Below are 24,257 nucleotides of genomic sequence, written 5' to 3'. Positions count from 1 at the left end.
AACTGAAACAACAACAAAACAAAAACAAACACGAAAAAAAAAACACAAAAAAAAACAAATAAGAGAACAAAGAGAGAGGCTGTCGGAACAAGTACTATTTCGTTTTCTTTTTTTTTAAAAGGAGGATATATTTTTGTCACAAGTGGAATTGGGAGGACCCCTTGGCTTTTAAGAAACTCTGCATTGAGTTAGTGATGAAGGGAAACAGGGGGACCTCTTTTGGATAGGTTAGGTCTTGCTACTGTGGGGTACGACTTTAAAGCTTCAGTAGCATCTAGCTAGGATGGCCCCTACGCCAGTAAAGCTTAGCTCACAAATGTGTAGTGGACACCATTGATGATTTCTTTGATTATGAACACAAGTACTAAAATGTGCGGGCGATTTCCCGACGCGGGTTTTTGTGTCCTCAAGGCAATGAGATATGAGCTTTGGCTGCGATGTACGTGAATTTGGCAAGAGGGACTTATATTATATCTATGGATTGTGAATTCGTAATTGAATATAAGAGATCTTGTAAGTATTTGATGAATTGGCTTAACCTCATGATAGAAAATTGTTCGGTATTACAAAGGGAATTTCGAGTAATTTCTGTAAAAAGCTTTGTAATTCGCTCTCGATGTCTAGGACTAGAGCCTTGCCCGTGCCCGAAGGCACATTCGTATGTTAAGCGCGCGACCATCCGTATGTTAAGGCTAAATGAACTAGCAAGTGGAGGTGATGTGCAACATTCAAGGCATATTTGAGATCGAGTTATAGCACGCTTCGAGTCCACAATCTCCTGAACCTCAAACCCTTTGAGTGAGTGGAGTGACATACTACGTACCACTAGGCTACCACCTAGGCAAGGACACATCGTGGAGCGGATGAGCCAAGACACTTTAAAATTATATAAGTTCGCCCACCCATCATTATTTTTAACAATTGAACAACACCCTTCCAACCATAACTTTTGGGAAGAAGATGTTATTTGTTAGTAATATTTTAGGTTTTTGTAATACCATTTTGCTTTTTAAAATGCACAGGAACGCACAAAATTGCATGCATTTGTACTAAAAATAGCAAAATCTTAGTAGTTGAATTAATTAATATGTTGAACGTAAATCTTTATTATAATTTTGTGGTATTATTTTAAAACTTTGTGTTGGGAAAATAAAATATTCATTCCGTTATGCTAACAAGTGCCCTGGGGCACAAGTTAAGGTACATTAAATATGGAATAATCTCCAACTATAAGATTTCATTATTATAAATATATGTCATTTTCTAAAAAGAAAGTCAACAACAATATAAATCCAAATACTTACTCCACTATTCTAGCATGTAATTAAATATCTTACCATAATGACATATCTGGTATTTTTTAGATATTCAATTAAATTGTGCTTACAAAATATAAATTATAGTTTTGCTTTAACCCAATACCATTGCACGACATACACTAACTGAGACGTTCACAATTCAATTTTTTGCAAAATCCTGCAAGAGAAAATAATTAGTTCCTCTTACAAATCCAGAACAAGGCCGGTGATCACATGAGTAAGAAAAAAATCAAAAGAAATGAAACGAAAAGAAAAAAGAAAGAAAGTAGAGAAAACATAGATATTGAAACGTTGGGCAATAGATTGAAGACATAGAAAAGAGAAAACATTGAAAATGAAACTAAATTGAAGACATAAAAAATGCAACAACAATTAGGGTGGGAAAAAGACATAAACTGATAAAATGGAATGTTTGCCCTTGATTTTTTGAAAAGCTTCAAAAATGGAAAACGACAAAAGGGGGCAAATTTTCATTCAAAAGATATTAAATGTTGAGAAATATTTCATATATATTACACCTAAACTTGTGCCGGGGGCACTGGTTAACATTTGCCAATGAAAGCCATAAGCAACTCCTATTAATTAAAGGCATAAGCAGAAAAGGAAGTAAACTCAACGATTCCAAAAAAACCCTTTGATAATACGCCATGTAAAGTACTCCTAGAAGCAAGGAGACAGATCCTCCGGAGGAAAAAAAAAATGGAAAAGAAGAATTTAGACCCTCTAATTATTTGTGAACAAAAAATCTCCTCACTTTTCACCTCCCATTACAAAAATAAAACACCCACATTTACTCAACAAATTTCGAAACAACCATCTCATAAGTCCATGTACGAATTATAGTGGAGTAGCTTTCTCTCCGGTAAATTTCACAGATGTCCCTTGAGGTTTTACTTAATGACAGATACCCCATTCACATATGAGAAAATGACAATAAACCTCATGTGAATTCAATGATCATTTCAACAACACTCAACCATAACTCTTTGATCAAACACGTGATAAAATTAGCCACAAGATAGTTATATTTACAAATTCACCCTTTCATAATAATTTTAAATAATTAAAGCTATCAGTTCTCTATTTTTTGACACAAAATAATAAATTTTTTCTTTCTTGACCAAAACAATGCTTTCGATTAGTGATTAAAGTCATTATTTACTTGAAGTAAGTAAAAGTTTATAATTTTTATTACTGTACGTTTTATTATAAAAAAAAGTGTATCTTTAGATATAACTCAATTTTGGCTCATTTCATTACATCTTTGAATACATAATTATCGATTTAGTACCGGTGAAGCGCACATCAGCACATGGAAATCACACAAGATTCATTGCAATTTTTAATATGTAAAGGGTGTACTGCCCGTCAATAGAAAAAACCTCAGGGGTGTTGGCAAAATTAATTTCTCCTTTTTTTCTGAACACGGTGAAAACTGACAAGGGGATAGACAAAGGAATTTTCTTGTGTAAAAGGGGAAAAAAATAACGAAGACTGGTAGAAACGAGAGAGACAGAGAGAGAGAGAGAGAGAGAGAGAGAGAGAGAGAGGAATTGCTGCATTTGAACGTTAGCTGAGCCAGGGAGGGAGAGACAACCAACCAACCAACCAACCAACCTAGAGAGAGAGAGAGAGAGAGAGAGAGAGAGAGAGAGAGAGAGAGAGACGTAGAACAAGATAGAAACCCAACAAAAAAGGAAAGGTTTTTTTTTTTTTTTGATCATAACAAAAAAGGAAAGGTTAAGAGCAATAGCATAGCATATATATACGTGAGAGAGAGGAATAAATTAAAAGGGAGAGAAATAGTAAGGAGGAGAAATGGTAGGGGAAATTCAGAAGAGGGTGGTTCTTGAAGATATAGCAATAATAGGAGGATTGATATTGGTGCAATTTGTGTATGCAGGGAACTCAGTTTTGCTGAGCTATCTCATGTCTTTGCGCCTTAATCCTCTCACTATCGTCATCTTCACTGCCCTTTCCACCTTCCTTGTTCTCTCTCCTCTCTCCTTCTGTTTTGAAAGGTATCTCTCTCTCTCTCTCTCTCTCTCTCTCTCTCTCTCTCTCTCTCTCAATTTCTTGGGATCTATGGGGGATGATGGTAGTATTTGTTTGTAACGTTGCAGGAGTAAATGGCCGAAGAAATTGAGTCTCAAATTGTTGGTTCAGCTGGTTTTAATTGCTATTGGAGGGTAAGCAAAAGTTAATTTGGTTCATTTCATTTCCAGATTTCAATTTGCATTCGCACTTGGAAAAGAGATTGGGGAAAACTAATATTCTTGTTCTTTAGACCCATCAACATTCGCAAATTCGTGCAAACGCCAGAAAACATTGACGATATATAGTCCTAATGAAAAAGTTGTTAATTAATTGAGATTTATATGGGTGTTTCTTATAATTGGTCAGTTGAGCTTTTTTTTTTTTTTTTTTTTTCCAGGTATTTGTGATAATTAACCTGTTCTTTGCCTTTTCTGATTTTAAATAACGGGAAAAAAAAAAACAAGTTAAGAAAATAAAATTGTATGGTCTGAAATGCACTTCGAACTACCTTAATAATCATAAAATAAGATTGTATGGTCCGATTCTTACCCACTGGCCACCTTATTCCTATATATGTAGGCGTAAGCATGTGAAATGGCCGTGGAAGGGGCCGTAGGAATTAGTCCGAAGTGCGCTCAAGCTGGTCGGGATACCCATCCCAAAAAAAAAAAAAGAGGAGAGCAAAAATGAGTTGAGAGCCAAGTTTTTAGCCAACTACTTTCTCGAACGTGATTGAAATGTTGGTTCAGAAACCCGCCTAACGTGAGCTGCACGTGCTCATCGATGTGTCTCCAAAACTTCAATCTGGACACCCGAGGTTGTCGCTCGGTCAATACTTGTGACTTAGAAGTTTTCTTCCTCCATGAAGAATTTTTGCGTTTGAAAATTTTTAGGCACTATCCACGTGGACGAGGTTAATTTGACGCAGAATTTTGCTCTAATTTTAATCGGATGTGCGCAAATTGATGATCTGAATATCTTGAGTAACTAAACGACTCCAGTGTTGAATTGTCTTTTGTTTGGAGTTATTGGCCCACGCCACACCAAAGTCGAATCACATGCATTCCCACCAAACACGTTTTTGTCAATGTCACGTACTTTTACAGTATTGATAACAGTAGTGAAATGAGAAAAACTTATCCACCGTCGAGAAGTTATTCATGGCTACGTGCTATTTCGGCCGTCCGTTTCGGTTTTGGACGGTATGGATTTAAATGAAATTTTTCCGGAGAAAAGTTAGACTTTTTCGAGGAATAGTTTCATTAACATCCAGACTGTCCAAAACACTTTTGGATTTTGGACGATCGCAATTGGCTCCGTAAACAACTATTTATGGCTCCGCCGTTAAAAAGATTTTCTCTAGTGAAATTACTCAATTAAACTGTACCCATGAGGTGGAGGTTAAAATCTAGATTTTATCCGATAGCACCCAGGTTCAAGTCCCCAAAGCCCCTTATTAGGGCTTAGCGTAAACGTACTCTCTAATATTACCTACACGTGGTGGGACCTAAGCTTCAGTCGTAGGTGCGGCGTGGTCCTCTAAAGATAATGGTGTAGAGTGACTATGCAATAGTATTCCTTAACGGAGGTGACGGGGTACCATACATGCACTCCCATTTTCTGTATAAAAGAAAAAGCACATCAATTTGTCGACTTCATTAATGGTTGTTAGTACATCTAGATTCAAAGTTTACATTTCTTTCAATTACTGGTAAATCAATGCGGTAAAAAAACACTGAGGCTACAATTGGTGTTTGTTTTTCAGAGTGACACTATTCCAATCTTTGTATTTGAAGGGGATTAAGCTAACCTCACCAGCCATGGCCACTGCTATGCCAAATCTTGCTCCGGGACTCATCTTTGTCATCGCCGCAGTTTTTAGGTACGTAGCAGTTTCTCTTTCCACTCCCTTTGGCTTTCAACACAAAAATGCAGTGCAAATAGAGTGGCAGTCAAGGGGTTTTCTCCATGTACTCCCACGCCTTTGACAGTGGTTCAAACCTCATTTAGTACAAACAATGCTGACTTTCGCCGAGAAAAAATAGAAAGGCACAAAAATGCAGTAAAAGTGAAATAAATGCATATAGAGAAAGATAATTAACTTCACTATAAAATACTAGGTTGGGAAATGCATTAAAATAAAAGGTGTCTCTCATACATAAGGAAAATGCTATTATTTTTCTCTAATTTCCACCCAACATCTTTCATCTAATTGAAAGCACGCAATTACACACCAATTCGAACACACCACCCAATAGTGTGGGGCTCATAAACGTATTTTCACAATCTAAGCTACTCATTTTATAGCTCTCAACGCTAAATCATTCATGCAAAAACTTAGATTGATCAGATATCAATAAGTATTTGATTCAATTCAATAAACGAAAGGTTGAGAATTGTATAGATCAGTTCATTTGATTCAAGACTAATGTGGAATTTTTAGATTGCTACTAAAGGCAATAAACGAAAGGTTGAGAATTTTATAGATCAGTTCATTTGATTCAAGACTAATGTGGAATTTTTAGATTGCTACTAATGGCTGATCAACCTGATTTTTTCATACAAAATGAACAATTTGGATCGGTATTATATAGGTGTTATGGAACTCACGCTATTAGGTGTGGTGTGTTTGAGAGGTGTGTATACGTAAATTCTTCGTCAAAGTGATGTGATTGTGGCATTTTGATGCAGGTTAGAGAAAGTGAAACTGAGTTGCATGTACAGCCGAGTTAAGATTGTAGGGACATTGATGTGTGTCACTGGAGCTGTTACCATGAGCATCATGCAGAGCACCATGCACGACGACCCGACGGCCGAAGATAGCCAATTACAACTGTCTCTGCCCGAGACTGGTAACTTGTTCAACATACAGAAGATCATTGGTTGCTTGTATCTCATGGCTGCGGTCTTAGCTTTATCAAGCAACATAGTCTTACAGGTATATAAACTTAAAAGTTCAAGAAATTACACTAGTAATAGCGCCCCTGCGCTTCTCGATTATCGATTTTGCCCCTAAATTTCCATTTAGAATTGGATCTTCTCCGGTCCATTGAATCTTTCCAATTTTTTCTTACCTATTCTCTTTGTTGTACGGAGTATCTTTATTCCTTTGCACGATACTAATTGTGGAATTTTACAGGCTGTAACTTTAAGTGATTTTCCGGCGCCAATTTCCTTGTGTGCTATAACATCACTAATAGGAGTGGTAATAACTTCGATGGTAGAGTTGATTCAAGACCACCATTTCGATATTGGATGGCCGATAGTCAGTGTTCGAGACATCATTGGCTTTTCGCTATTGGTAACACGTCTTTTTTCTCCCTCTTCCACTAATGTGATTCGATCTGATGGAGTTGTAAGACCTTGTTTTGCTCAATAGTCATTTGTTTTTCTGGTTTTTGTATGCACAGGGAGGAATAGTTAGTGGGGGGTGTTTTAGCTTCAATGGATGGGCAATGAAAAAGAGAGGACCTGTGCTTGTGGCTATGTTTAGTCCTGTTGCAACTGTCGTCTCTGTCATCCTATCTTTCCTCACCACAGGAGAGTACATCACTCTTGGAAGGTAGGAGTGCTGAATTTTCACTTTAGATGCCGATCGATCGGTACTAAATAAGTTGTGTTTGGATCGTGAATTTGTAACTTCGGCTACGTTTTTGCACGTTGCAACTTGACAATAGGTTGACATGTAATTTTTTTTTTAAATTCTTATGACTTGCTCCCTCAATGCAGTGTTTTCGGTATGGTCCTCATGTTCACCGGCCTCTACTTCTTTCTCTGGGCTAAGCGGAAAGAAGATTTCACCGTCAGAGTCAGAGATGGAGATAAAGATGGGGATGGCTCGGAAAGTGAGTGCGACATGGAAAAGCATCTCTTGTCCTAATTTTTCTTGGAATTAATTTGATTAGTAAGCTTGGTAAATACATGTTTCATCGCCAAATTCATGCCTACTAAAGGCCAAATAGGTGCGGTTGAACTTTCAAATGGTAGTAACAACAGTAGTTCATACTGTTCATTTGTTATATCAAATTGATTTCTCAATGGTATAAATTCGAACAGAGGCATTAAACACTGTAAATCCGTGTTTATAGTATCGTAACATGCTTAATTAGTTGTAAAAATAACCTCTAATGCCAACTGTTTTTGCAGTAATGTGATGGTACTCTTCATGTGGAGCAATTTATTGAGTTATGGCTTTGGATACCTGGTTGAGTTTCAATGATGTACAGAGTTTATACGGAAAGGAAGAAAAATGAGGAGGTTTAGCAGTTTAGATCAGTTTTATAGCCAAAAATCACCAAATTAGACAAATTGTCAATAAAATCTCACGAATTTTTCTCAGAATAGTTTGTTTACCATGCATTGTAGCACTGGGTAGGTGTGCATCATCCAATGAAGCGCTTCTCCCTAGAGTATTTGAATCGGCTGGTGAATCAGTATTCGATTATCAGGGTATCTCACTACTGCTAGTCATGACTGTCCGACTTAAGAGGGTACAGAATAAGTAGCGATGACGTCTTCAACACTCATTGATCGGTGTTGTGGGCTTATTCTAGAACTCACGAACTAGTAATCGAATTGTTAGTCAATGGTTTACACACAGCTGGACAATGCCAAAACAAAATTGAATCAAACATAAAGAAAAATTTAAATGTTACTCGAGTTTCACAAATGCTAAGATGATTCAGGCATTCTTTGATTCTCTCAAATTATTGAAGAAATATTTAACGAAAGAGTCCCTCCTCTAGACAAATTTTTGGACAAGCTATGATTGGAGCATACAACTACCAAGAAATTCATGGTATATAAACTGTACAAGCAAGTACACTCATTGAAAGGCTTTTGGGCCTTATTTGTAGATTTAGGTCTAATCTTATTGATTGCAGGCCACACACACAAGTTGGCGCCCATTGAGCTGGACTTTTGATTATAGGGGCTCAAGTTAATAGTCTCGATTCTAGCAAGCTTAGACCCCGTTCTGCTAAGATTTTTATTTTTTAAGTAGTACCTAAATTGATTGCAGGTCACACAAAAGTTGCCACCCATTGAGGTAGACTTGTGATTATGAGGGCTCAAGTTAATAGTCTTGGTTCCTGCAGGCTTAGGTCCCGTTCTACTAAGATTTTTATTTTTTAAGTATTTATTTTACGTTTTACGGGATAGATCATTCTCTCACAATATATCACTTTTAATTTAAAAGAAAAGATAAGTACTTATTTTTCTTAGCAGAACATGGCCTTAGACAACCCACATTGCTGAACCAAGACTTCGTAGAGGAGAGATAAATAAGCCCACATAATAATGGTAAGAGATTCCTTAAATCAAAATTTAGGAGATTTCCTTTATTCGACTTCTATAGTTGAATGGTACTTTAGATTGCTAAAATCTCAATCAATAACAACTCAATCAATTAAAGTAGAGATGCTGGTCAAGATTGCAAGAATCCAATGAGCATTTTTGATGGGTATAATGTCTGACTCATTACACATTAAGAGTCCAAATTTTTTTCCCAATGCATCTCTTACAATTGAGACGGAGCGATGATTTCTTTACAGCCTCTTTAGATGGTGAGAAATGGTGAGATAAGAAAGGGGAGCTCTTTCCATAAAATCTCACCATTTTTGGTGAGATTGGATGAGAAAGGAGAGAAGCCAATCAAAATATTTTATTTCTATATACTTTTCTCTCCATTCTCACCAAAATAGTCAATCCAAATGAGTGATTTGGCTAGAAACTAAAACTATTTCTTTTATTTTCTCTTGAAATCACTCAATCCAAAGAGACCGTTAAGGGGATGTTTTTGGTAGGCAATAATTTAAGTATGACTTCTTGTTGCTAGTCCATGTTAAAGTACTACTCGCAACAAGGATTAACATTGTGGGAAAAAAAAAAACAGTTACAAAAGGCTGAAATTTTCCAAACACAAATAATAAAAAAGTAGAGGTGTTGAAAATAAAAAAGGGCAAGGATTTAAAAGTAATCAACCCACTTTAAATGGAATCAACTTAAAAGGGGAAAATATTACTGTAAAAGGTAATCAACTAAAATGGAAATTGTATTACTTATCCTAGTAGTAGGCGTATGCATTAATGTAGGTTTATATGTTTTTATTTTTTTGTCATTCGTTAATCCTAATCTATTCTATAGGAGAACTTAGACAGTTATATGACATCTTCGACTGGCTAGCCGCTGCAATCGTGTATGGATGTCCAATAGGAGGAGTTCTCATTTTTTTATAACCGTTATGAGCTTCCCCAAGAACGGCAAAGAACTAGATGGAGGGAAGGCCGAACTGATGGCTCACAAACAACTGCGGAATATTCCTAGGATACTTCGGAAGGGGGATGGGTGCTTACGAGAATCTAACATTGTCCATATGCATAAGAGTATAAGAGATACACCAACTGCACTCTACTTTTATATGTAAGGAAATAGTAGTAGTTTGTTAAGGAAGAAATTGTAACACCCTTAAAATATATTCTATATATTAGAAGAATCAAATTATTTGAACTGGAATTCTTTTATTGAGATAAAGATAAATTCCAAAACTAGTAGTATATGTGCATGTGTGAAGCAACGTGTAGGCTGGGCATGGAGCTAATAAAGAGGTTTAAAATCTGTCCATTTCATGGCTTGTACACGTGGTCTTAATAGGTTATGATTTGTATTGTACACTTGGATTTGGTTTAAATAGATAAGCAAGACTTCTATTCTGCAGAAAGCTTTAGAGAAAGGAAACATAAGGGAGGCAGTACGTTGGTTTAGAGAGCAAGTTCAAGGCTGTGGCCTTTGTTGAAAATCCTAAGATGAAATGATATCCGATTGAGGCGAGATTTAAGTATGTGGTTAAGGGTGAGTATGAGATACATATTTTTTGTACAATATTAATGTTGGGTTTTTGTTGGTTGTGTTATGTACGGTGACTGTATGTCGTGGAACTGTTTAGTATGTGGCGGGGTGACTAGGCTAATAAGCTATGTCAAAAGACATGTTGGCCAATGGACTGTGGTGAGGCTAGTGAGGTGGTACGTCACCCGTCATATACCGAGGAGGACCGGATATGTGGTTCATTTTTATGTGGAACGTGTTATATTCGTGGTTGGTGTTATACGTGGTGATTGACGTTGTGCAGTTTATTTGATATTGAAATTGTACACGTTATTATGTCTCACACACTCCTGGGGTCCTTTGGACTCCAGCTTGCAGGTTGGTTAGCGGGCTCGTCCGAGTTGCTGCGAGAGTGAGTGTTGTTTATTTATTTTAGAAATAGTTACAAATTGTAAAAAAAAATTTTTTTTTGGAATAAAAGGCAGTTTGTGGTTTTTTTTTATATCGTGGTGCTTGAGGATCCGGGTCATTACAGAAATGATCGGACAACTATAACCTATTGAAAATCTGATCGGATGATTGCAGAAGATGCTAGATTTATATGCCTAGATGTTTTATCAGAAAGTCTAATGGTATAGATTTTAAATCTATATCAGTGGGTACAAAATCTTTTTTGGGCTCATTTTGGGTCTAAAAAAAATGATTTGAGCCGTTCATTTTAATTAAAATACTTTGCTTTTGGTCATTGCAAAAAATAAGCACAATTTGGTATTAGTAAGAGCATTTACGAAACATCCAAACTTTGCTCTAGAATTTAAACTTGAATTCTGGGACAAAATTGGATGTTTTGTAGTTGCCTAAATTGATATCGGATTGAGCTTATTTTTTGTAGAAGCCGTAAGCAAAGTATTATAAACAAAATGAACGGTTCCGATCATTTTTTTTATACTTAAAACAGGAAAAAAAAAGGATTTGTACACACTGGTACTGGTACAGATTTTATATCTGTACTAGTAGCACCGTTCATGTTTTATAAAGGAAACTGATTTTCGCGCTCCACTTTTTACTGATGGCGCTCCACTTTTAACGTGACGTTATTAGTAATTTCATGAACAAAGTGCCTTCAGTAAAAAGTGAAGCACGAATATTAAAATCCTTTGTAAATATAAATAGATGAACGAATAAATAAACATGCAGTCTTCACGTTGGACGTCGGAAAAAAGAATTATTAAAATTAATGGGTACTTCTGTTCAGCATCACTAGCGGTGTCTAGAATTCCTCAACAATTACTCAAAATAGCTAATAGTATTCAAAAGTCCACGTAACCCCGGGCAAGTGATCTTGGCCTAAAACTTTCAAGTGATTTTGGCTTAAAATTTAGGTGTTTGTTCTATCATAAGATCTCGGGTTTGATTCTTCTAGTCAACAACCCTTGAGATTACCTTACCCCATGCGCAAGCGTGTGAAACGGTTATGAGAGGGGTTATAAAAATTAATCCGAAATGCGAGTCCGAAATGCGAGTAAGCTGATTCGGAACCCCTACAGTACCAAAAAAAAAAAAAAAAGGTCCACATATCACCGGAATAGATCTGACCCCATTAATACCGAATAATTACTCGGAACAGTTATATTCAAAAGCCCGCACATCACAATAATAGATCTACCCCATAACCCCTTAATTTAATTTAATAGGGTAAGATTATTTTGGGGTGGGGGATTGGGAGACGATGCCACGCGGAGGTGCTTGACAGCAGTGTCGAGTAGGGGTGTGCACGGGTTGGGTCAGTCCCGAACCCGACTGGTGGGGTATCGAATTTTTTTTTTTGCCCCCAACGAGTGGGAATAACCGTCTCCGTGCCCGATTTTTTTGGTCGGGTCGGGTCCGACCAAAACCGAAGTAATCTATATGAATTTGTCGTCTTTTGGTCGGGTCAAGTCGGGTAAGAAAAACAGCACCCCAAGTCCTGAACCGAAAACTGATTTTTTTTCAAAAAATGGACCCGTACTCTATCAAACCACATGTTCAGCCCCGCCCGAAACCCTTCGGGTTGGGTCCGTCAGGCCACGGATTTTTTGTACACCCCTAGTGCCGAGCAGTCGATTCGGTCATTTATCTTGGAAATTGAAGGCTTAGATGTTGACCAAACAATGGAAGATTCAAATTTATATGCGCTAAAATTTAATCTAAGTCATTGTTTCGAGATGAACGACCAGATGCCGCATGACACCCCACTTGACAGCGGGTGTTTGACAGCATCCCCGGGACTAGTCTTGTTGTACTCTTCTCAAAATCGTATTAACAAAAACTTTAGGGTTGTTCGGCCTAATAAGCCAAATGACTTTTTTTTTTTTTGTCTTTATTAGTTTGTTGCATTTGTTATTTTTTCGTCAGCTTTTTGTGGATTATTACTTATTTATGACGAGAGAAATTTAGAAAATAAAAAATTATGATTGGAACCTAAATTTTTTGAATAAAAATAAAAATAAGTCAAATTTTTCGTTTTTATTCAAAAAAAATTAGATTTCAATTGTAATTTTTTATTTTTAAATTCATCTCATTATGATGTAACAATAATCTTAAAAAATTGACGAAAAATTAAAAAATGCAAAAAACATTTATTACCAAAAGCCGTAAAAAGAGTGCACAACACAAAGCCGTAAAATCAGAACGAAAAAACAAAACCGAAAAAACGTAGTAAATAGCAACAAAAATAAAAACCACTAGGCGGGGGGTTGTTCAGAGTTGACACCTCCTCCTCTCTCTCTCTCTCTCTCTCCTGTTTCTCTCTCTGGTGCGAAATTTTCTTCTCTCTCCTCGATTCGATTCGTAAATTGCTGCTTCGATCGGGTGAGTTTCTCTGTTTTTTTTTGGTTGTATGCATGATTAATGAATTTATCGCGCTGGCGTCGTTTTGAAGCCTAAATTGGCAGATTTTAGCTTTCGTTTGTGTAATTTACGCTTTTGGAGAATCGGTGAAACCCTAGATCTCGCTCGTTTCTGTTTTGGATCTAGGGTTTTTAAACGTTACGAGCTCGTAATTTTAGGTTTCGTGGCGAATTAGTTAGGATCGATAGGGTAAGGGTTAGGAGTTTAGGTCGATGGCTACGGCTCCTCCATTTCAAGTGGAGGATCAGACGGATGAGGATTTCTTTGACAAATTAGTTGATGACGATGACGATGGCGAGTTTAAGCCTGCTGCACCGGCCGAAAACGGGAGTGATTCCGATGAGGCGAAAACATTTGCGAATTTAAGTATTGGTGAAGAAAAGGGGGAAGCGGTCCGCGGAGATCTTAACGGCGCGTCGTCGGATGGGAATGTTGAGGAGAGTAGGAGGTCGCTGCCTCTGTCCGATTCGTTTGTTTTCGATAGTGGGGTTGAACCTGATGGTGTGGTTTTGGGAACGAATACAGTGGGTTCTCTTGCTTCGTCCGATTCGTTTGTGTTTGATAGTGTGATTGAATCCAATGACATGGATATAGGGACAGAGGAGGTGATTTCAGATTCGGCGATTAGAAAGAGTAATGAATCTGCTGGTTCGGGTGTTAAGGAGGTGCAATGGGCTGCGTTTAATGCAGATTCTGGAGAGCATGCTAGTAATGGGTTTGGATCGTGTTCAGATTTTTTCAGTGAATTGGGAGATGGTGCAGTTGATCCTCTTGGGAAGGTAGAGGATAATTTTGGTACTCAATCAAAGATCGTATCTAGCAATGAAGAAGTTAAAACTATGCACGGTGACGACGAATACGGTGATGCTCAATATCAAGAGAATGTAAAAGCTTATGAGGCAGGAATCGGACAAAGTGGAGATGAGCTGGGTATAAATGGGAGTCAATATTTGGAGAATCAAAGTTACGGGGCAGGTATTGGACAAGCTGCAGATGGGCAGGATCTAAATAGTAGTCAATCTTTGGAGGATCTTTATCCTGGGTGGAAGTATGACCCGAATACTGGGCAATGGTACCAAATTGATGGTTATGATGCTGCGAATAATATACAAGGGAGCTTCAACTCCAAGAGTTCCGAAAATTGGGCCGTTTCTGACGGAAATTCTCAGGCTTCTTACTTGCAGCATACAGCTCAGTCTGCAATTGGCACTGTAACCGAAAGTGGTGCGAAAGAGAATATAGCTAACTGGAATCAGTTGTCTCACGGGAATGTCACAACTGAGAGTGTCACTTATTGGGATCAGGCTTCACAAGAGACTGGTGGTGCTGAGAGTGTGTCTAGTTGGAATCAGGTTTCACAAGGGAATAATGGGTACCCAGCACATATGGTTTTTGACCCTCAATACCCTGATTGGTATTATGATACAATTGCCCAGGAGTGGCAATCACTGGAGACCTACATCTCATCTGTTCAATCAACAAGTCAAGCTCAGGGTCTGCCTAATCAAAATGGTTTTGCATCAACTGGAACATTTTCTCATGAAAATGACCAAAAGAGTTATGTTGACTACGGGCAAGTGAATGCATCATCTGGAACATTTTCCCATGAAAATGAACAAAAGAGTTATGTTGACTATGGGCAAGTGAATAATCATCAGCTTCAAGGGTTTGGTGCTCAAAGCCAGGAGTCCAACTGGACTGGTTCATCAAGCAATTACAATCAGCCAGGTTTGAATATGTGGCAACAACCTGCGAATGTTGGCAAGAGCGAGGCTCCTGTGAATTTTAGTGGAAAGCAGCAATGGGAGGATGATCACAGTTCACATTACTCAATGAGCAACCATGTCAGTCAACAGAATACCTATGAATCGAGGGGTACAGTCCCATCTTACGATAATAAAGCAACTCAGAGTAGTACTCATGGTTTTGTTCCTAGTTGGAACTTCAGCCAGCAGCTTAATCAGCCGAGCATGCAGCAGTATGAACAAATGCACGTGTCGAAAGATTACAGTGGCAATCAAAGCATAATTAGTGACTCACAGCAACAGTTTCAGACTGGCCATCAACTTTCTTTCGATCCTAATGGGGGAAGGTCATCTGCAGGCCGTCCTCCGCATGCATTGGTTACTTTCGGGTTTGGTGGGAAACTCATTGTGATGAAAGATAGTTCTCTCAGTGCTTCATCCTATGGGAGCCAGGTTAGCTCATGAACTCTTATAGCTTAAGTTACCAAGTACATCATAATTTACCTCTTTGGTTAAGAACTAAAATGTTGTTTTTGTTTTACATGAAGGGTCCTCTAGGAGGCTCAATATCTGTCCTCAATGTGATGGAGGTTGTCACAGAGAAAACTGATTCATCAAGTGGAGGAGGTGCTCTAGAATATTTCAATATACTGAGCAGACAGTCCTTCCCTGGTCCCTTGGTTGGAGGGAATGTTGGTAGTAAAGAGCTGAACAAGTGGATTGATGAGAGGATTGCGGTTTGCAAGTCTCCTGAGGTGGACTACAGGAAAGGGGAAATTTTGCAGTTGCTTCTGTCGTTGCTCAAGATATCTTATCAGTATTATGGAAAGCTTCGATCTCCGTTTGGCTCTGACACGTCCAAGGTAATTTGCCTTCATTGTTTTAGACATGGTTTCCCTTTCTCTTATGAGAATTAGTTGCAATTAGTAGGTTCTTACAATCCGTTTTTAATGTCAAGTTTTCCCAAATGATTTGCATATTGCCCAAGTTCAGAACAAACTGACTGAGACAAATTTCTAGCAGGATGCATCTGATATTTGACTCATCGTATACTGTTGTAGTAATACATCCCTATCCTCATTATCTTTGCAGAGTAGCTCCGGCAGCATACATGGGCTGTTGGGAAAAAGTACTTTCCCTACTGTTGATGCTTAAAACACATTTCGTACTGAAACATATTATATTGACTTGTCTACTGCTTAAAGGCTCTTTAATCATGAATTGTGATGCTCTGTATTTTACCCTGTCTCCCAAACCCCTCTTTCTTTCCCTCATAGTTTTCCTTTGCTTTGCCAATTCAAGGCATCTGCTTCTCTTTTCTTTTATCCTTACTAAGCCCCCTATTCTGTTCTTATGGGGAAGTTGTTTTCTGAGGGGTTATAGATGGAAGATGAACTCCATGTCCCTGTACCCATAGAGAATTTGCCTTGGGTAAAGTTGTAGTTCCACTTTGAAACGTGTTCCTAGCGGAACGGAGTGTGATGATGAGGGGCTTAGGTGGTCAATTTTGATTCTTTTGTGTTTCTTCTTCTTTTTCTGTCTTTCTCATTTTATCTTTTTCCTACTTTTTGTATTTCATTAATTTGGATCGGTTAAGTATCAGTGAAGATCTGGTGATGGACTGGGTGTTATCTTAATGGACCAAAGGGGCTTAAGCTCCATATCGCGCCTCGGTCCACCTTCAAAGATTCAGGGTGCGTACTATACTTGGGAAACTGCAGCTTGCAGGAGCATCCATGGATTGACTGAAATTTATATTTGTTTTTCCCTAGCATTGGTCATCGACCCATCAATAACTGCTTAAGGATTTAAATAAAGATGTATTTAGCATTCTTTTGGCTTTGGTATTCTTAATAGGAAAGTGATGTTCCAGAAGCAGCAGTTGCTAGACTTTTTACTTCCGCCAAGAGGAATGGTGAGCAATTCTGTGACTATGGTGCTCTTGCCCACTGCTTGCAGAAATTGCCATCTGAAGGACAGATGCAGGTATTCCCTGACTCTCTCTGTACGCGTTTACTCTTATTTTGCAATACCTTTCTAGTGATAGTAATTCACGCAATTATAGGCAACTGCTGCTGAGGTCCAAACTCTTCTGGTTTCTGGTAGAAAAAAAGAGGCTTTACATTGTGCAACTGAGGGTAAGTTATGGGGGCCTGCACTTGTTCTTGCTGCACAACTTGGTGACCAGGTTTGTCACTGTTTTCTTTGTCTGTTTTCATGCTTTCCCTCTAGCTTGTCCATTAGTTGTATCTTGTCTGATATGTGAAGCAATTTCTTGTGTGTGTTTGTGGGCTTTTCCAATGCAGTTTTACGTTGACACCGTGAAGCAAATGGCGGTTTGCCAGCTAGTGTCTGGCTCACCTTTGCGGACCTTATGCCTGCTAATTGCTGGTCAACCAGCAGATGTGTTCTCTGCAGACACCACATCTGATAGCAGCATTTATGGTGCTGTAAATATGTCTCTGCAGCCTTCACAGGTATTACGTATCTGGAATTTTGTGTTTTGTTTAGAGGATAATGTGAAAGTTCTGCAAATATATACATCAGCCGTCTGAGCCTCGAAATCTGAAGCTAGCTCTGAAACGTATCTTGTCCTGATCATATTACTAGCATTTCTCGAACCATCTCTGTCCTTGTCCTTTTTATATGATTTGGTTTACCTTTTTTCATGTGGGTGTATCTTTGGCTTCCGTAGTTCAAGCTTCTTTTTCTCCCTGTCTTTTTCCTGTTAGCTTCAGGGTGGCACTACTGGTATGCTAGACAATTGGGAAGAGAATTTGGCAGTAATAACTGCTAATAGAACAAAGGATGATGAACTTGTGCTTATTCATCTTGGAGATTGCTTGTGGAAAGATAGAAGTGAAGTATGTTCCACATATCATCTCTTGCAAGATTTAAGTAAATTCATATTCCTTCTCTAGACATGGTTTTTGATAGCTATTGTGGCTTATTCTTTCATGAAAATTATGTTTCAGATTATTGCAGCACACATTTGCTACTTAGTTGCTGAAGCGACTTTTGAGCCATATTCAGACAGTGCAAGATTGTGTCTTATTGGAGCAGATCACTTGAAGTTCCCTCGAACATATGCTAGTCCAGATGCTATTCAGGTGCTGTTCAACTGCCATTGCCCCCTTAGGTGTTAAATATTTCCTGGGAAGGTGGAGAAATGTCGATAACATTTTTCTCCTTTTCATGCCTGTATCTAGTCTTTATTTTGGCGTCTAGTTGTAGTATTTTAAACTTCTGGTTTTTTGTCACCCCCTTATTTTTGGAAATAGGAGTAAATAATTTTGGGGTTTGCTGGGTATTATTATGGTCTCCTTCTGGAAGCATGTATTATTTTAGAAAATCATCTACTTGTGGGTTTGGCTAATTATGTGATTCTTCTTATACCTTTCTCTGCTATTATCTATTTATCTTCTGAGGTTTGTTTCTACATAATTAGATTCTGTCCAATCAGAATGTCCAACTTCTGGCAATGGCATGTAACAAATGACATTCATTTAGTTGGAATGAGGGGTTGAGTCAATTGGTAGTTGGTATGCACGGTAGTGTTGAGTCAAGTTGAAGTTGGTATCAATTGTCCTATTCTACAGTTATACTGTAATTGACAATCTGCGTGTGTTTTCTGAAATCTGGTTGCCTATGTTTAACTTGTGGTTCTTAGACAAGTGCAGAGAAGTAGTTAAGTGATTGTTGGAATCAATGTGATGTTTTTACCAACAACAACATAACATAACCCATCCAGTCCCCAATCATTGGGGGTATGGGCGGGGGATGATTGGAGACAGACCTAACCTTTAGCAATATATGCACAAAGTGGTTGCTCTCAGAATACCACTAAAACAGTGGTCCCCCTAAACCTCCCAGAACCGAGGAGCTACAAGGACGTTTTGTTGTAAAACCATGCCCCCAAATCAAAGCCAAATGGCATCAGAGAGGGCAGGCCTAGAGACCCAAATCAATTTATGTGCACATTACCATGTTTCCTTCATTGATAGTCTAGAGCATCGGACTATCAAAGCTGGAATTTGAAGTTAGAGCATTTTCGCCATTGCTAATGGGCTGATTTGTTCTGCAGTACTACTTAGCTTTGTCCACCCGTTTCTATTTCTTTCTTGTTGTGAAATTATATATCTTAATGTTAAATCAAAGTTAAGCTGTATTCCCATGCTGCAACTTCCGGAGATCGAGAAGTTGTCTGTGAGATCTATGACTTATAGAAATGATACAGTAGCATTCTACTAATCCTCGTTACAACTTACGAAGCAAGTGCTACAAGATTAAGGCCATGCATTTGTGTTTTATTTATTTATTTATTATGCCATTAGTTGAAAACAATAGAATCTTTTTGCTTATACTTGAAAAGTTCAAGTATGGGTTTAGCCGAACTTAACTCAGGATATTCTTTTGGTTCCCTAGCCCATTTTAACTAGATTGTCGGGAATGCAAGCTCAGCTTGAGTAAATTCAGATCTTGAGCCTTATCTAGGCTGGTCCTAGTTTGTTCTTTACACCTCCCTCCCTCTGTGTGTGTGTGTGTGTGTGTGTAAGACAAAGTTCATGGTGAATTGGAAGGACATCTCACTGAATCTGGATTACCGGGTGTTTGGACAGAGGACAGAGTTATATGAATATTCAAAGCTGCTTGGTAATGCTCAGTTTGTCCTGCTACCATTTCAACCGTATAAGCTTATATACGCACATATGCTGGCTGAAGTGGGAAAAGTATCGGAGTCATTGAAGTATGTATACAGAACCTTTCATGTCCACTAACTCATTCTATTAAGCTTCTGATCCCTTGGCACCATGAATTTGTTAATGCAGGTACTGTCAAGCGGTATTGAAATCTCTAAAAACTGGTCGATTGCCCGAAGTGGACATGTGGAGAAAACTCGTCTCATCGCTTGAGGAAAGGATACGGACTCACCAACAGGTACCTTCCTATTCTTTCACTTGTATTGTATCAATGGAGGAATCTCTTTTGATTCCTAAAGATGGACATCTCCCTTGCAGGGTGGATACTCCACAAACTCTGCTCCAGCAAAATTAGTGGGGAAATTGCTCAACCTTTTTGATAATACTGCTCATCGTGTTGTTGGGGGCCTACCTCCGCCTGTACCATCGATGTCACAGGGTGGTGCACAAGCTAATGAACATTACCAGACCATGGGGCCTAGAGTATCAACTAGTCAATCAACCATGGCTATGTCATCACTAATGCCTCCAGAATCAATGGAGCCCATCAGTGAATGGACCGCTGGTGGCACTAGAATGACAATGCATAACAGAAGTGTTTCAGAGCCAGATTTTGGTAGAACCCCTAGACAGGTTTGTGATGCTAGGACTCTATCATCTTTGAAAAATAGATTGATGGGTATTCATTCTGGTTGTCTTGGTAACAACTAACAAGTAAATGAGGTGTTCCCACATTGATGTATAATCAGGTACATTCATCAACGGAAGCGTCATCATCCAGTGCACAAGGCAAAGCATCTGCGTCCCGCTTTGGTCGTTTCAGTTTTGGTGCGCAGCTCTTGCAAAAGACCGTGGGGTTAGTCTTAAAGCCTCGTCAGGACCGACAGGTAGTTTCTTCTTTGTATTACTTTCAATTTAAAAATTTATCTCTTGGTTTCCCTATTCACCTTTTTCTTCTCCTTGTGTTTCTTGTGAAGGCAAAGTTGGGCGAACAGAATAGATTTTACTACGATGAAAAGCTCAAGAGATGGGTAGAGGAAGGGGCTGAAGCCCCTGCCGAAGAAGCAGCCCTGCCGCCTCCACCAACAATTCCAGAATTTCATAATGGAATGTCAGATTCCAACTTTAGAAGTGCTTCAAAAGACGACGGGCCTTCTAATAACGGAAACCTGGAATATAAAAGCACTAGTCCTTTGCAACATAGTTCAGGAATTCCACCCATTCCATCTGCTTCAAACCAATTTTCAGCTCGTGGACGAACGGGTGTCCGATCGAGGTAACTCATTATATTCTCTCTCTTTTATCGGTGCTTCGGAATATATGATACTCTCTTTCTACTTATGCTGTTGCAATTAAAATGTTGGTGTTATTGTTCTTTTTGGGGAAGATGTGCTGCATTTGGTAGGCTGAAAAGGGACTCTCAATCACAAAGTCTCTTTCTACCTGTTTTGTTGCACGTAAATGTTGGTGTTTCCTGTTTTCTAAACATTGGTCCATGCCACTCTAGAAAAGAGTGGATGGATCTAGATCCAGCTATCTGGTTATGTACTGCAGGAGATTGTACCTTGTTAATATGTTCACTGGCTTGATTGCTGGAGCTACTGGTGATAGAGCTCATACAAGAAGGAATTAATTTTTCTCTCCTAAGGTTGTGCTTCCCCCTGGGTTCTAGGTGTATTGAAATCAATGTTGACCCCTGTGATTATCCCCTAAGAATCCTAGAAACAAAGTGGTCGTTTTTCGCTGGTCTGCTGCGAGTTCCATTCTGTTGAATGTTCAGACCATAAGATATGTGGCCACATTGTAGGCACCTATGGATTATTGGACAATCTTTGTCAAGCTGTATTCTTACGGTCTGCCACCTAAATTGGAAATGAGGGCAGCGCCTTTGATACCTAGGGATATTAACATAGTTTTAGTTGCTGAAGTAAATGGTATTTTCGTGCTTAAAAAGTTAATGGGTGAGAGGAGAGAATTACTTAAAATGGGAGAAGGCATAATAACACAACTGGCTGCATTTCCATTTGATCGGCTGGAGTAGACATGGGATTGGATTACAACTCCCATAGAATGTCATTTCTGCCATTTAAATGTTTAATACAGTCACTGACTCACCTATCCATTGGGCTACTAATTCTACAAAACATCAGGCATACAGTACCTAGGTAGATGTGGTATCACTAATCCCCCCACCATTTGTGCCGTAAGATTATTCACCCTGTGGGATAACATATCCCGTCGCCCGTCGCCCAATTGCTTTTGGGATCTGCAAGCTGACCCTTCCGTATTGGTAACTTATTTTCCAGTTCCTTTCTGTAACCACATTTAGTTAAACATTTTTGCATGTGATATTTTTGCAGGTATGTTGACACCTTCAACAAAGGTGGTGGGAACCCAACAAATTTGTTCCAATCACCTTCAGTTCCATCTGTTAGACCTGCTAGTGGCGCCAATCCAAAATTTTTTGTTCCGTCACCTGTATCCTCAAGTGAACAGACATTAGATACTACAGATAATGTGCAAGAAACCACAGCAACTAATGAAAGTTCCTCAATACCCACTGCAAATAACTCATTCCACTCTCCTCCTACATCGATGACTATGCAACGGTTTCCAAGCATGGACAACATCTTAAACAACAGGACAGTTACAAACGGTAGTGTCTCTCTTTCATCTCATTCACGACGAACAGCTTCATGGAGCGGAGGGTTAAACAATGGTTACATTCCTCCACAGAAGACTGAGGTGAAACCTCTTGGGGAGGTATTAGGTATGCAACCCTCGTCATATGTACCCAGTGAACCTTCTTTGGCACACTTGCCGAGGAATGGTGGCAGTTTTGGGGATGATCTTCATGAAGTAGAACTTTGAGCCGCGGACAAGTAAATTGTCAAGTTTTTGAATGATCCTAATCATGCCCTTCGTCTCCCAGTGCAAAATGTTGGTAGCCGCAGTATCGGGGTGGATTGACCGAGATAATTTATTTTCTTTTCCCCTTTATCTTCCACCCCAGTTGTATGTTAATTTTGGTATACTGTTGAGCCTACTTAAATATTTACTTTTAGGGTTAGGTTTGTTTGTTCTTCAGGAGTCGAACACCATGTGATGCTTAAGGAGCTGGTGTTCTTAGTATAAAGGGATGGAAGCGTGCAACGGCTCTGATGTACAGTTCATTTTTTCATTTATTCCAGAATGAAAATGTCCATTGAAGAAGATAGGAGAAACGTGATGCGAAATTCGCGGAAGGAGAAAGATATAGTGTATTAACTAGGAAAATAAGATTGCCTTGCCTCTTTGTTGCATTCCAAGGCCCGGAGAGGTTCAAATTAAGAAAGGGCAGGCAAGAGGTTAAAGTCAGTTTTTGTTGAATCCAATTCTTTGGCTTTTGTGAATGCAAACAGTGAGATAAAATTCTTCTTGTTACTTTATTTAGGACGCTTCATCCTTCTACTACACCTGCAAGCTTTTATTTTCATATTATGAACCTTTAGCCTATTAGCCGTGCATATTGTTTTCTTATAGCCGTGCATTTAGACCAGCATATACATTCATTGACTAATTTTGGGGCACTGTGGTCACCGGCAGCATGATTTTGGTGGCCCAAAGTGTTGTTTTGCTGGCAATGAAAGGTGACCATTTTGGATGAGATTAAACTGAAGGGATGTTTGCTTAAACTTTTTGTTAAGCTTATGTTCCTTTCTTTTCTTGATCTGGGTTTCTTCGTTTCCTGTTAGATACAGTGCTACACCTATTTTTGTTTCTGCGTTGTGGGGCAAAGGCATTCTAATTCTATGCCGATGCTTTTGCCTTCTGCTCCTGCTTTAGCATGTATAATTGATCTTTAATAAAATCATTTCCAATACTGATAATCATTTGGAAAGGCATTAAGATCTTCTAATTATTCATCATCATCGTCATGTAAACATACTACGACGCGCCCACATACGAATGATTGAGCTAGGAGGACCACGCGGTTGTGCTCTAGGAGTGACATTCCTGCAATTCCTGCAAACAGCGCGAACATACGTATCATCCGACCAGTATACCCACTTTCTATACTAACTGCATTTTTTGCTTTTGTTTTTTGAACAGCACCTAATTGCAATTCACACCCTTCTTGGATAGAAATCACGGCCGGCTTAAGGCATACGTCGAGGATACGGCAACATCGAATCTCCAATTTTTATCTAATTTTGGGGGTTTTTAATCTTTTCTGCTTTTTTTTAATTATACCTTCACAGAAAAATTAGTTTAATAGATTACTTAGTTTATTCATTGAAAGTGATAATGGTGTATAAGCTTAATTATGAGAATTTAATCAAACTATTTGACGCTGAAAATGCGAGAAAGATAATATTAAAATAACAACTCTTGTATACCGTAGAATACTAATTATTACGTTTTGTTGTATACTGTGTATTTGAATACTTATAATGGCTTTTTAAATCTTTCTTTATATTTTTATCTTTCAATTGATAAGTTATTGAGATATTCCGTTCCGCTAAAGTTCTTATTTTTAAGTACTTATTTCTCGTTTTACGAGACAAGTCATTCTCTCATAATACATTACATTTATACTTATTTCTTTTAGCGAAACCGCTAAGGTTTTTATTTTTATATACTTATTTTTCGTTTTACGAGATAAATCATTCTCTCATACTAATACATTAGTATATTTATACTTATTTGCTTTAGCGAAACGGAAGTTGAGTAGGTCTGCCGAATAAGGGGTAGTTTTCTAA

General features: G+C 38.5%; 2 protein-coding genes and 1 non-coding gene across 5 annotated transcripts; 2 read left to right on the top strand and 1 right to left on the bottom strand.

The window, feature by feature from the left end:
- Nucleotides 1-2,826: 2,826 nt before the first annotated feature.
- LOC131333595 (WAT1-related protein At5g47470) lies at nucleotides 2,827-7,431 on the top strand. 2 transcript variants are annotated; one of them, XM_058368197.1, is made up of 7 exons: nucleotides 2,827-3,340; nucleotides 3,443-3,508; nucleotides 5,122-5,238; nucleotides 6,048-6,294; nucleotides 6,496-6,657; nucleotides 6,767-6,918; nucleotides 7,086-7,431. In XM_058368197.1, exons 1-7 carry the CDS (start codon nucleotides 3,138-3,140, stop codon nucleotides 7,234-7,236), a joined length of 1,098 nt encoding a protein of 365 aa, XP_058224180.1. In that variant the 5' UTR covers nucleotides 2,827-3,137; the 3' UTR covers nucleotides 7,237-7,431. The 2 variants fall into 2 exon arrangements, with proteins under 2 accessions (XP_058224180.1, XP_058224181.1); XM_058368198.1 differs by lacking the exon at nucleotides 5,122-5,238 and having other exon boundaries at nucleotides 2,833-3,340.
- A 5,465-nt stretch (nucleotides 7,432-12,896) lies between these two features.
- On the top strand, nucleotides 12,897-22,965 carry LOC131333594 (protein transport protein SEC16B homolog). 2 transcript variants are annotated; one of them, XM_058368195.1, is made up of 13 exons: nucleotides 12,897-15,268; nucleotides 15,364-15,678; nucleotides 16,673-16,801; nucleotides 16,881-17,003; nucleotides 17,122-17,292; nucleotides 17,554-17,679; nucleotides 17,791-17,925; nucleotides 19,435-19,562; nucleotides 19,645-19,753; nucleotides 19,834-20,148; nucleotides 20,265-20,402; nucleotides 20,493-20,791; nucleotides 21,876-22,965. In XM_058368195.1, exons 1-13 carry the CDS (start codon nucleotides 13,283-13,285, stop codon nucleotides 22,384-22,386), a joined length of 4,485 nt encoding a protein of 1,494 aa, XP_058224178.1. In that variant the 5' UTR covers nucleotides 12,897-13,282; the 3' UTR covers nucleotides 22,387-22,965. The 2 variants fall into 2 exon arrangements, with proteins under 2 accessions (XP_058224178.1, XP_058224177.1); XM_058368194.1 differs by having other exon boundaries at nucleotides 17,548-17,679.
- Nucleotides 18,708-18,815, bottom strand: LOC131335019 (small nucleolar RNA snoR100). The gene has a single exon (XR_009202412.1). It is a non-coding gene; the product is annotated as a small nucleolar RNA snoR100 (small nucleolar RNA).
- Nucleotides 22,966-24,257: the final 1,292 nt, after the last annotated feature.

This window comes from Rhododendron vialii, chromosome 7a, assembly GCF_030253575.1.
Source record: "Rhododendron vialii isolate Sample 1 chromosome 7a, ASM3025357v1".
Taxonomy (NCBI): Eukaryota; Viridiplantae; Streptophyta; class Magnoliopsida; order Ericales; family Ericaceae; genus Rhododendron; species Rhododendron vialii.
Note: the sequence above shows the minus strand (reverse complement) of the source record. Positions and strands in the feature narration are given on the sequence as shown.

Excerpts from the sequence above, each read along its gene's own strand:
- LOC131333595 (XM_058368197.1), top strand. The coding sequence starts at position 3,138 with ATGGTAGGGGAAATTCAGAAGAGGGTGGTTCTTGAAGATATAGCAATA. Across the intron at positions 3,341-3,442 it reads CTCTCCTTCTGTTTTGAAAG|GAGTAAATGGCCGAAGAAAT; the intron begins GTATCTCTCTCT and ends GTAACGTTGCAG. Across the intron at positions 5,239-6,047 it reads GTCATCGCCGCAGTTTTTAG|GTTAGAGAAAGTGAAACTGA; the intron begins GTACGTAGCAGT and ends ATTTTGATGCAG.
- LOC131333594 (XM_058368194.1), top strand. The coding sequence starts at position 13,283 with ATGGCTACGGCTCCTCCATTTCAAGTGGAGGATCAGACGGATGAGGAT. Across the intron at positions 17,293-17,547 it reads TGTCTCTGCAGCCTTCACAG|CTTCAGGGTGGCACTACTGG; the intron begins GTATTACGTATC and ends TTTTCCTGTTAG. Across the intron at positions 19,754-19,833 it reads GGATACGGACTCACCAACAG|GGTGGATACTCCACAAACTC; the intron begins GTACCTTCCTAT and ends TCTCCCTTGCAG.